This window comes from Oryctolagus cuniculus, chromosome 5 (assembly GCF_964237555.1).
Source record: "Oryctolagus cuniculus chromosome 5, mOryCun1.1, whole genome shotgun sequence".
Classification (NCBI taxonomy): Eukaryota; Metazoa; Chordata; class Mammalia; order Lagomorpha; family Leporidae; genus Oryctolagus; species Oryctolagus cuniculus.
The window spans coordinates 153,891,811-153,904,757 of record NC_091436.1 but is presented as its reverse complement, the minus strand read 5'-3'; the positions used below and the strand labels follow the sequence as shown (position 1 = coordinate 153,904,757).

At 43.5% G+C, this 12,947-nt stretch overlaps 1 protein-coding gene across 1 annotated transcript; it reads left to right on the top strand.

Moving 5' to 3' along the window:
• The first annotated feature begins 203 nt into the window (after positions 1–203).
• Positions 204–12,225, top strand: GPX6 (glutathione peroxidase 6). The gene is given in 5 exon segments (NM_001256906.1): positions 204–342; positions 4,726–4,879; positions 9,766–9,883; positions 10,250–10,349; positions 11,927–12,225. Coding segments are annotated over 5 exon segments (666 nt in total). The 5' UTR covers positions 204–255; the 3' UTR covers positions 12,134–12,225.
• The last annotated feature ends 722 nt before the right edge of the window (positions 12,226–12,947 follow it).

Sequence of the window (12,947 nt, the reverse complement as noted above, 5' to 3'; positions counted from 1 at the left end):
AACTGCCAGTCACGTGCAGTGGGGAGGGGCAGCACCTCAGGTTCCAAAGAGGGAAGCCTCCACTTCACGTGCCAGAACCCGCACGGGTCCCACCTCCCGGATGCACTTAAGTGGGGCAGGGAGACAGAGAGAAAGATGGGTGGGTGTGGACGCCGCTCTGCGATTGGCTGTGCAACTTCAAACTGACCTCTGCCCGAGGCTCTAAAAGGCTGAAATTTCTGGGTTCCTCAGAGTCGCCCAGTCCTAGCAGGAGCCATGATCCCGCAGTTCTGGGCCTCCTGTCTTTTCCTGCTGTTCCTGGTCAGCTTTGCTCAGGAAACCCCGGAGCCGCAAAAGATGAAGGTGAGAACCCCCCGCAGAGGGTCTGGGAGGATGTCCGTGTGTGATGACTGACTTGGCCGCCAGAGAGGCCCAAGGGCCTCTCCTCTCCTCGTCCCCAAGACAAGATGCATCTTCCCAGCCCGCGCAAACTTCTGCCACTGCTGTGCCCCGCGGCAGAGACCCATCTTCCAGACTCCACTGCTTTCCTGCAACTTCAACTCAGCGCCCAGTTCTTTGAGCCAAACGGGGGATGGGGGGGGGGTGGAGGAAGGATGCGCTTGGAGCATTCCCTTTTGCCATTTTTTCTTGGTGGCCTCTTGATCGCTCTGAGCCTGTCCCCTCTACTCTGGTCTGGAATCGGGACAGCCCTGTGGGTCCCAGTAAATGAAGCATCAGGCCCCACATGGGATTAGAAGGAGGCTGACTGATTGCTGAGAGGCTGCCCGGCCAGAAACAGGGAGAGGGTGGAGAAGATGGTGTTGGAATATGTGCTGTAGGGGTCCCAGGGTCAGGGAAGAGGGAGCTCTTTCCGGGAATAATAAAACACCCTGCCCCAGGAAAGCTGTTCACCACTATTAATTCGGAGAAGCGATATGGTGACGTGGAGACGAAACTCAGCTCAGAGTAAGAGGATTTGTTCCCAGATCCTGATGCTGCTCCACATCGCCTGATGCTGTTCAGAAAATTCCCCACACTGATATAAGTCGTCAACCCTGTAATAGATGTGTGTGCTGTCTAAGGTGCAGACTAGGGAGGGAGGGGATGACTTCAGGCACCAACAAACTTTAACGTTAATATCAGAAAAAAGGCATTAAAGGGGCTGGAGTTGTGGTATGATGAGTTAAGCCACTGCTGGCATCCCAAATGAGCACTGGTTCAAGTCCCGGCTGTGCCACTTCCCATCCAGTTTCCTGCTAACGTACCTGGGAAAGCAGCAGAAGATGGCCCAAGTGCTTAGGCCCCTGCCACCCACGTGGGAGGCCGAGATAAAACTCCTTGCCACCCATGTGGGAGACCTAGTTAAAACTCCCTGCTTTGGCCCAGCTCAGTCCCAGCCATTGAGTGAACCAGCAGATAGAAGATTTGCTTCCTCTCTGTGTCTCTCCCTGTCTTTGTAACTTTGTCAGAGTTAGAGTTAGAGAGAGAGAGAGAGAGAGAGAGAGAGAGAGAGGTCTTTCATCCTCTGGTTCACTCCTCAATTGGCCGCAATGGCCGGAGCTGAGCCAATCCGAAGCCAGGAGCCAGGAGCTTCCTCTGGGTCTTCCCACACGGGTCTGGAGACCCAAGGACCTGGGCCATCTTCCACTGCTTTTCCAGGCCATAGCAAAGAGCTGGATTGAAAGTGGAGCAGCTGGGACTTGTACCAGTGCCCATGTGGGATGGCGGCACTGCAGGTACCTGCTACGTCACAGAGCTGGCCCCAAAAATAAATCGTAAGAAAGGAAGAAAGAAAAAAGTGCAAAAGCTCAGCCTCACTTGTGGCCTTACACAGTTACATATCTTTGGTTGGCTCCTTTCTCTTCTCTGTGAAATGTGGAGAACAACACTCATCATACCAGAGATCTTCAAAAAGTTCCTGGTAAGTGAAATGAAAAGATGTTTATTTTGGTCCAAAATTTTAGAGTATTAAGAGTCTTTTTCCTAATAGTCATCTTTCGTGAGCTTTTTGAAGATCCCTCATACCTGGTGAAGTGATTCTCAGAGCTGAGCTCACATAAGCATCCCCTGGGAAGCTGGGTGACGCACAGGCACGCAGAGTTCCTCCTTCTTGAGGTCTAAGGAGGAGCGCAGGAATTTACATACCTAAAATGCTCCCAGGAGATATTTGTGCAGGTCTTCAAATCTTAGTTTGGGGTTCATGGGAAGTGGAAGAAGATGCATAAGAAACGCTCAAAGACACAGCTGCAGTAAAATCGGAGCAGGCTTACTTTCCAAGATCACAGCCTACTTGAACGGGAAACCTCTGCGAGCATCCAGGTCTCTGTAAACCACTCCTTCGGGCTTGAGCGTGGACTTCTTAGAATAGAAAATCATCTTAAGACTGCAAAGCTGTGCTCCATGCTACCCTCCCCTTTTCTAACGAACTTAAGCAAACAGAGGCAAAACTGAAAGCTGGAGCAGAAGGACTGAGCTCTTCAACCCTGCAGGAGTCCTGGGATCCCACGCCCCAGTTCATAGGGTGATGTTAATATGAGAAACAAAATTTGGACGTTGTTGAGCAAGAGGTAAGGTAACACGAAGGCAAGCAAATGGATGTATATGAATGGCAGTTCATAAGGTGATTTCCATGTGACTTTTCATTACGATAGCAGAAAAGGCCAAGGCTAGACACTATTGAGCACAGAGGTAAGGGGACATGAAGGCAAACAGACATGAAGGTACATGGATGACAACCCGTCACAGTGCATCTAAGCTAATGGTCCTAAATAGCTAAACTAATGATCCCAACTATTTGGATTAATGTATATGGTTGCCTCTCCTTTCCAAGGAGGATTGGCTTCAGAACTCCCCAAGGATACCAAAATCCATGGATTCTCAAGTCTCATATGAAGTGGCACAATATTTGCACATAACCTACACATATATATTCTAAATAGTCTCTCTAATACCTTATACAGTGTAAATGCTTTGCAAATATTTGCTTTTAAATATCGATTTCATCTATTTGAAAGGCAGTGAAAGAGAGAGAGACAGAAAGAGAAAGAGAAGAGAGAGGATCTTGCATCTGCTGGTCTACTCCAAAAATACTCACAACAGCCACAGCTGGATCAGACCAAAGCAGGAGTCTGGATCTTCCTCCAGGTCTCCAACATGGATGGTAGGGTTTCAAGTGCTTGTGTCATCATTCTCTGCCTCCCAGAATGCATTAGCAAGAAGCCAGATTGAAAAGGAAGTAGCCAGGACTAGAACTACACTCTGATATAGGAAGCTGGAGTCCTAAGTGGAAGCTTAACCCATTGTGCCACAACCCCAGCCCGATTTTATGTAAATAGTTGGTATACTGTATTGTTTAGGGAAAATGATAACAAAAAAATCTGTCCATGTTCAGTACAGATTAATTTTTTGAATATTTTTTATCTATAGTTGATTGAATCCATGGATGCAGAACCCATGGGTATGGGCACAGATGTTTGGACACATAGGGAGGGGGCCTGCTCGAACTCAAACTTCCCTCTCTGCAAAGATAATGCAGTAGAGGCTATTGCTTCTGGTGTCTGGCAAGAGACCTTGTAGACTTAGAGGATGATAAAGACCTTCCTGTCCCACTGCTCCCACCCGGGCTCACCCACAGCCAATTTTTTCTTTGTGTGAGGCAGGTCTTTATGAATTGAGGTCCCTTGATGCTCCATTGAAAAATTCTATGACTTTGCTCCACATAGCTAAGAAAATGACCTCTTTAGATGATAATACCTTTACTTCCTGTCCCAAGTCTTGCCTGCTTTTTTCTCTTGGTATGCTTTTAGGTAGAAAAGTTTTCCTCTGTGCCTTTAATTTTATAGTCCCTAATTCATAAGCAGTATAGGATGGTTCTCCACAATATAAAGCTGAGAAGAAGGGGTATTGAGGATTAGTGTGGAGGTAGCAGGGAGCACCCCATTGGCAAAGCCTGGAGAAGCCCTTCAATGGGGTCTAAATGCAGAGCAAGTTGTAGGTCCTGATTTGGAGGTGTGGTGGGGTGGAGGAATACAATTTAAGAAGATACATGTGAGGAATTCATGCAAAAGTTCTTTATGTTATGAGAAATTCTGCAAAGATCTGTTAAGAATCCTTGAGAAGGATAGTATGTCTGGAATAGGGAGTAAGGATGTGGAAGAAAGTGCAAGCAAGGTTGGAGAATAGGGGTAAATTATAGTAATACTCCACGGATTGGTAGAGTACTGTGAAGTGCTTGCTCTGCCGCACACAGAACAATGGATTGTAAAGTTTAGAAAATAATTCATAGGGGGTAATTCCTCTGCCTGCAGTGCCAGTATCCCATATGGACACCAGTTCAAGTCCTGGCTGCTCCACTTCCGATCTAGCTCTCTGCTAAGGCCTGAGAAAGCAGTTGAAGATGGCCTGAGTCTGTGGGCACCTGCACCCACATGGGAGACCCGGAAGGGACTTCTGGCTCATGGCTTTGGACCGGCGAAGCTTTGGCTGTTGCAGCCATCTGGGGAGTGAACCAGCGGATGGAAGACCTCTCTGTCTCTCTCTGTCTCTCTCTCTCTGCCTCTCAAATAAATAAATCTTAAAAAAAATAATTTTAGTGTGGCATCAGATCTAATTAAAATTTTTACTTGAAAAAGCCTCTTTAATTCTTAGGATTTCAAGGTATTACATGGGTGTTTTGAAAAATTCACACATGTCAGGAAATATTATTTACCTTTTCACATCATTGCAGTTATTTTTGTTACATTTCAGATGGATTGCAACAAAGAGGTGTCAGGTACCATCTATGAGTACGGAGCCCGCACCCTCAATGGTGAAGAAGACATCCAGTTCAAGCAGTATGCCGGGAAGTACGTGCTCTTTGTCAACGTGGCCACCTACTGCGCCAACACAGCTCAGTATCCTGGTAAGAACTCCTGTTTCAACTCTTTTGCAACTAGCTCTGCTAGATAGCCAGAGTCTAACTCCAGAAGGTGTTACCAATGTGTTAGTGGGAGGTGGGGAGGCGGAGGGGTTGGGCTAAAGGACCACGTGACTCTTAAAGTTCTGCTACTGCTCTCTTAGAATTCCAGGATAATTGTCTGCAGTTTTGAGAACTAAGACTTTCCCAAAGTCCAATTAAGAGCACACCTGTAGTTGAACAGTTGAATGGACCCTGAGAGAGAACATAGACTATAGGGAATGAGGTTTATCAGTAAGAATGTGTTAGGACTTTGAGAATCTGGGCTTGTGTTAGGTGGCTTGAGGGCCATTTCAAGGAATTGAATCTTTGCTCCAGACTAGACGCTATCAAGAAATGAAGATGGGGCTCGCACTGTGGCGTAGAAGGTTAAGCCACCAGCTACAGCACTGGAATCCTAGTGGATGGAGTCCTGGCTGCTCCACTTCTAATTAGCAGCTCACTGCTATGCACCTGGGAAAGCAGCAGAAGGTGGCCCCAGGGCTTGGGCCCCTGCACCCACATGGGAAACCTGGAAGAATCTCCTGATTCCTATCTTTGGCCTGGCTGAGTCTTGGCTTTTGTGGCCATTTGGGGAGTGAACCAGCAGGTGGAAGCGCTCTCTTTTTCTGCTTCTATCTTTCTGTAACTATGCCTTTCAAATAAATGAATATATCTTAAAAAGAAGAAGAAAAAGAAAGAAATGAAGAAATGGGGGCAATTGTGTGATTGGGTATCTTAATAAACACATGTATATGGTGAGAGGAACAAAGCAAGGTTAAAACTTTAATTATAAAGAAGGGTTACTCATATTGGCAAGTTTAAGGTGAGGTTTAGTCATTTTATGATTTTTTTGTGATTTATACAACTTTCATGTTTTGTCCACGTGTAGCTATAATTCCAGGGTAGTCTTGTTTTCTCCCGATCCATCATGGTCACATTTTGCGTGACACTGATACTCTGCAAACCCCCAACCTAGCTGCGACTCCAGGTCAGAACTGAAATGTCAGAGTCTACTTCTGTCTTGCTCACGGGTGACTTCTGGTAATGACAGGAGCGCAATTGGAGCAAAAGCTTTTGTAAGATGCTCTTGGGATCTGCCGTAACCTTCAAATGACAGAGAGGAAGGAAAATAGTTTCTACCAGGGCAGCTTTTGATTGGCTTGAGGGCTACTTGGAGTGACTGGTCACATGGGAGAATGTTTGCAGAACGTGGCCCAACCTGTTCTGGTAACTGAGATGGATTTTCCTTTTTTTTTTTTTCCTTGGTTCATCATCATGGAAGAAATAAAGTCAGGCTAAAGCTCTAATTGGTATTCCTGTTGATCCAAAAATGTTATTTTAAATTCTAGATTAATAATACTATGGAACAATGTAGTGTATGACAGGCCAAGGGTTTTATTTATGTTTTTAAAAAACATGTTCAAAATAAATGAAAAAAGGATTTTTGCACCAAGCACCACAAAGAAATGGATCAAAACAATGCTTAAACACGTTTTAGGAAAAATCTCCCACACATTGGCATTGCTATCTATGCAACTGATCGAAAATATAAAGTCCCATTAAGTTGTCTTAGTAGAGCTCCTATAACAAATCCCTGAATTTTCACCTTTTAAAATAGCATTTAAATTTGAGCAGATTGCGATCTCACATCTATGATACATGGTTCACTAATTCTGACATTTAAAAATTAACATTCAGGGAGGACTGTAAAGATTGCATTAAAATAGTTCCTCCTCCAAAGTACAATGAAAAACAAGTAGTTCACATTTCCCAGGGGAAATTTACAGCTTTTTCAATGATAAAATCATGTCTAAAAAGATATCTCAAAAGTATCCATTAGGGGGAGGTCCAGACATTTAAAAGAATTTGAGGGTCACTTTATATTTTTATTTGTATATACAGTCAACTACAGAGAAACTCCAAAAGGCTGCATATGAAGTTTTTATAAACCGGGAGACCTAATTATGAGATCCCAGGCAACAGTTTAATGTCACTTAGCAAGTGAGAATTTTCCTCCCTTTGAAATTTAAATTTGAAAAATTGGCTACATTTTAAAAGTCATGATGTGTTAACAGTGATTCTATGGATATCTGCTAATACCTTGAAATTAAAATTATGGGAATCTGCTTTTAAATTTGTTTTAACTTATTTAGTTTTCATTTGAATTTCTTATGTGTTGAATAGGTAATCTGAGTATAGTCAAGGCCCACATAATGATGTATGACTCAGTGACAGTGGTCCTGTAAGATTATGATGGCGCTCAAAGCTTCTATTGCATAGTGACGTGTAGCTGTCATAACACTGTGACACAATGTGCTTACACGTTTCTGACCACGCTGATGTAAGCAAAGCTGTTGCGCTGCCAATCCTATAAAGGTGTGACACACGCAATTATGTACAGTACATCACACGCGATAATGGAAATAAAGGACTGCGTCACCGGTTTATGCATTGACTGTATTATACTTTAGAATCACTCTTTTAGTGCACTTCTCCTACTTACAAAAGCAATTGTCCAGTACAACATTATGCTGGATAGCTCATGCTTACTGAGTCACTGATTGCATCAGTGGTCCACGTCCAGGCTATGTACCATTTAAGTTTGTGGACGTATGCTCTGTAATTTTTCCACAATGATCAAATCCCTTAACCATGTATTTTTCAGAATTTGTCACCATCCATAGGTGGTGTATGACTGTGCAGCTACAATATTTAAACTGTAAAAGGGTACAGCAGTGTAACCTCCATGTTCCCTTCCCTTTAAGTGACTGATGTTAGCAATCTATAGTGGCTGATGTTAGCAGTTTATAGTGTGTATTTCCAGAAGTCTTTTATGCATGTACATGCAAATATCATCCCCCCCACACACACCTCAAGCACACAGACTCAAATGTACACATACATGATTCTGCACCTTGCTTTTTCACATAATAGAATCTGTTGGATGATATTCTGTGTCAGAACTTGGTGAGTTTCCTCATTTTTTAAGTCTTTATTTATTTTCATCAAGTTAAAAGGCAGAGGGAGAGAGAGAGACAGAGAAAGAGAGAGAGATCTTCCATATACCGGTTTACTCTCCAAATGCCTGCAACACCAGAAATGGGCCAGGCTGAAGCCAAGAGCCAGAAACTCCATCTGGGTCTCCCATGTGAATGACAAGGGCCCAAGCATTTGAGCCATCATCAGCTGCCTTGCAAGCACTTAGAAAGAAACTGGATCAGAAGCAGATTATCCAGGATTCATGGGGTTTCAGCATCCCAAGAGGTGGTGCTGTAACACAATGCCCACTCTCCACTTTTAAAATTGTATGTATTTATGGGGTACTATGTGATGTTTTAGTACATATAGCTATTGCATGACATAAAATATTTATCTCTTCAAACATTTAACATTTTCATATGATGAAAACATCCAAAATCTTATCTCCTGTTTTTTTTCTAAATATAGCAAAATAAATAGTACATTAACATTATGCATATTCACCCTACTTCTCATTCTTTTTTAAGACATAGTTTTCCATTGTGGTGTTGTAATATGATTTATTAAACTTGTTCATGAGGATTTTAAAAAGCATCTCATTCAAATTTATTTTTAAGATTTATTGCTTTATTTGAAAGGCAGAGTTACAGAGAGGCAGAGGCAGAGAGAGAGAGAGGTCTTCCATCCGTGGTTCACTCCCCAAATAGCCGCAATTTGGAGCTGAGCTGATCCGAAGCCAGGAGCTAAGAGCTTCCTCTGGGTCTCCCACACAGGTGCAGGGGCCCAAGTACTTGGGCCATCTTCTACTACTCTCCCAGGCCATAGCTGAGAGCCAGATCGGAAGTGTAGCAGCAAGGACTCGAACTGGCATCCATAAGGGATGCTGGCACTGCAGATGGCGGCTTTATCCGCTAAATTTTACTCCAGATGAGGAAAATGAGATTGGTAAAGAAACTTGCAAAAGGATAGAATCAAAATCTGCTAAGTCAGCCATAGAAAGAATATATTCTTAATAGGCAAAGAGAGAGATGAGTATGGATAGTAATGAAAGATTGTATTAAAACTGGAGGATGTTCCTCACTTAAGAGTTTGTTAGGGGAAATGCCAGCAGGCAGAACTGAGTCTGAATGAAATGGGATGTGGCTGGTTCTGGGGCCTGAATAAACTCCACTGAAAAGGACTGAAGACGGGAATGATGGCGCAAGCCTACACAGACCCTGGCAGTGGTAACGAGCAGGCTAGAGTTCATGGCTCAGGGTCTCAGTGAGAGTTTCAAGAAAATGATATCAGTTCATCAACAGAGCGGATGAGAGTAGAGAGTCCTCTGGAGCTAGTCTTGAAATTTCTGATTCCCTCCACCACTTCTCAGAGTAGAGCAACGAAGAATGCTCCCCAGGGGTATGACTGCAGTGTCAGTCAGGTTGTGTCATCATGGGACATAGTGCAGGGGAAGGTAAAGGAATATGTTTGTGTGCTTTTTCCTTTAAAAAAAAAAAAAAATCTCATCAATCAATCCAGCATTGGATCTAAGGCAGTAGCATTCAAGCCTGGCTTCTTTTTGGATCAAGCAGGACGCCAGTCTAACCAATCTGCATTGTTTGTCTTGTTATTTTTAAGAGCTCCCTTTGCATTGTAAAGTGCTACCCCTAATGGAAACTACTCCACAGGGAAAACCAGCAGCCATTTGGATGAGTTTCTGGAAACCCATGTTTTAGAATTTTGTTCTGAATTCTTCAATCTCTGTAGTATTGAACCTTTCTCTTCCTAGTCCTCAGTTTATTCTTGTGATAAACAGATAAATCCAGTGTTATCCACTGTTTGTGCTAGGGCTTCTGACCAGCCCACCCATGCCATGTATTCTCTGCCCACAGAACTGAATAGACTACAGGAGGACCTGAAGAACCTTAGTGTCATTGTGCTGGGCTTTCCTTGCAACCAGTTTGGAAAACAAGAACCAGGAAGGAACTCAGAGATCCTTTCTGGGCTCAAGTGAGTACCCATCATGGGAACCCACGAGGGGCCCTTTAGAGAATTTTCCTTCTTCATTCTATCTAGGGACCCTCTAATTCTGGAAACTTCAAAAGTGAGTGGTATTGAGTGGTAGATTACTGGGTTGAAGAATATCATCGTAATGTTTTGAATTCAATCTGGCCTTGTTGGTAGTGCTCAAATAGCCCCCAAAATATTGGCTTCCAGTTTTCTTGGTATTCTGTATTCCCAAACACCTCTCGTCACCTTCTCTGTTTACATCTCCCTCTTTGTCTCAGATTTCCTTTCGTGGTGGGTTAGGAGTGACCGTCACTAGACATCCCTGTCTTAATCTGGATCCTCTTGGAACACTCTGGTTCTTTGCAGGTACGTGCGTCCAGGTGGTAACTTTGTCCCCAATTTCCAGCTCTTTGAGAAAGGGGATGTGAATGGAGAAAACGAACAGAAGGTCTTTACCTTCCTGAAGGTGAGTGAACATAAACCAGGCATGAAGCAGTCAGGTGGAAATGTCCTGAACACAAGAAGGCTCACATCTAGGACTGGGTTTGGACACCTTGGAAATAGATGCTCAGATGAGTTCAAGGATCAGGGCAATATCTGTCTTGAGAACACTATCTATGATAGCTTTGTTGCGGACTAACCTCCTCTACTGAATGGGAATAATTCACTTAACAATCATTTGTCAAATCCCTAGTTTGTTCAAGGAACTGTCCTATCCAATGAGTGGGAAAATATTAATAGAGCATATTCTCTTCCCTGAAGGAACTCATAAATAGTCAGGAGACAAACATAGACATGGATAAGGTAGGGTGTCATGTGGTCAGTGCCTTTAAAGCCACAAAATATTAGAACCACAGGGTACTAGAGTGGGAGAGCCCCAAGATTCACCTAACCCACTCATCCCCAAACACTTAGCTATAGAACAAGTGTGGTTCCTGTTGAAATTTTCACCCAACTACAGCAAACAGAAAAAAAAAATGCCAATGAGAGGAATTTTTCTTAAAGCTCATCTTATTTAAATATAAAAGATCATTATTTATTCTGGTATTAAATTATGACTGGTTATATCATGTAAACTGCCTATTTGTTGCTCAGAAAAAGTTGTATTATTGATTTTATGTGATTCAAACTAACACTTTAAGAACTCTTTAATTTTGGAATCTGTGGTTATACTAGACTTTTAACTTTTCTTATCGTAAAAATGAATTTTAGTGATTCTGCATAAGTCTCCATAAAAAACTAGTTATTGTTTACTAACCCATGAAGCTCCAAATTCTGGATTGTAGTACCATCAGTCAACCTATTATTTTTCACTGAGGAAACTGAAACTACAGAAATGATGTGATTTATGATTTGCCCAAGGAAACAAAAGATACTCTTTTTGTTTGTTTGTTTTAACAAAAATGGCTCCCTTCTCAAGGGGAACCCAGTGCCCCACTCTTAAGGTATTGTATTTTTTTTTCTAACTTTTTGTTTGTTTGTTTTAAATTTGAAAGGTAGGGTGACAGAGAGAGACTGAGATCTTTCATCTGCTGGTTTACTCCCCAAATGGCTGCAATGGCTGGGACTGTGCCAGGCTGAAGCTAGGAACCTGAAGCTTCTTCCAGGTCTCCCATATGGGTGCAGGGGCCCAAGCACTTGGGCCATCTTCTGCTGTTTTCCTGGGTGCATTAGCAGGAAACTGAATTGGAAGCAGAGCAGCCAGGACTGGAACCAGTGCCCACATGGTTGGTGTCACAGGCAGTGCCTTTACCAGCTACCTCGCAATGCTGGTCCCAGAAGATATTCTTTTACTGAAGCACCATGATAAAATCATGAGAAAGGAGAGGCGTGAAGGAAAAGAAGTAATGCTTTTTATTTAGTATGGCACTCTGACCCTTGGATGTTTGGGTGGTAGTTGTTGCATTGGTGACGATACATTTAAATGTTTGTTATTGGTTGGAAGTATGGTAAGTAGTCAGTATATTAAGGTATATGATGTTGAGGAGACTCTTTAGGGATGGGGAGAAATTTATATTTCTATTTTTCACATCTCTGCTGCAGAACTCTTGCCCTCCGACGTCTGAACTTTTGGGCTCCCCACGCCACCTCTTCTGGGATCCCTTGAAGATCCATGACATCCGCTGGAACTTCGAGAAATTCTTGGTGGGCACTGATGGAATCCCTGTCATGCGCTGGTTCCATGCGGCTCCCGTTAGCACTGTCAAAGCAGACATCCTCAAATATGTAGAGCAGTTCAACACCCAGTAGGAGGGCTAGCAGCTGGCAGAAGCAGCCGCCCTGCCTCCCACTCAATGCATGTGTCTAACGAAAGATCCATCTTTGTTCTACACTCCTTCCTATCTAGGCTTCCACATGACCAAACGATCCTGTAATACCCAACGAACGGCTTGTGCATGTGTGTGGCTGTGTGTGTTTATGTAGGAGTGTGTTTGTGTGTACATGTAGTATATTTGTGTATGTGTTTGAAGATGAAGGAAAGGAAAACCTTTGTCCCCAACTCTCTGCTACTGAAATTTCAAGTTTTCTCCCTGATTCATCCCAAAGAAAAATCATATTGTAAGGTACATGGTTCAGAACACCCCATATCCCTAAAAAAGCAATCCCCAGAAGCACTGGCTTATATTTTTTTCCATCCTGATGGTTTAAAGAAAGCAGGAACTGGCAGCAAGGCTGAATAGGTCTTTTCTATGGCTTCCGCTCTCCTCTAGGCTCACCTCTAGGGCATGCATGCATTGCCAACCTCTTCCTCTCCCTGCTCCTTCTTTATTCCCCTACTAACCTGCAGTTTTAAAATAGGACACGGAGGGCAAAGTGAGAGCAGAAACCTCACCCACAGCAGGGAGGGGCATCTCCATGATGGACCTGGGTCTCAAAGCCCCTCTGGGTTGGACCCTACCACAGCCCTCTTTGGTGCCCGTCCCCTAGTGGACTCAGGTCATGGCACCGGGGGCAGGAATGTCCCTTCGTTCTGAATGATGGATTTTCTCCTCACCCCTAGACCCTTCAACTTTAAGTTCATTCCAATCACTGTGTCAAATAAAACACAAATTCTGCAGCAACC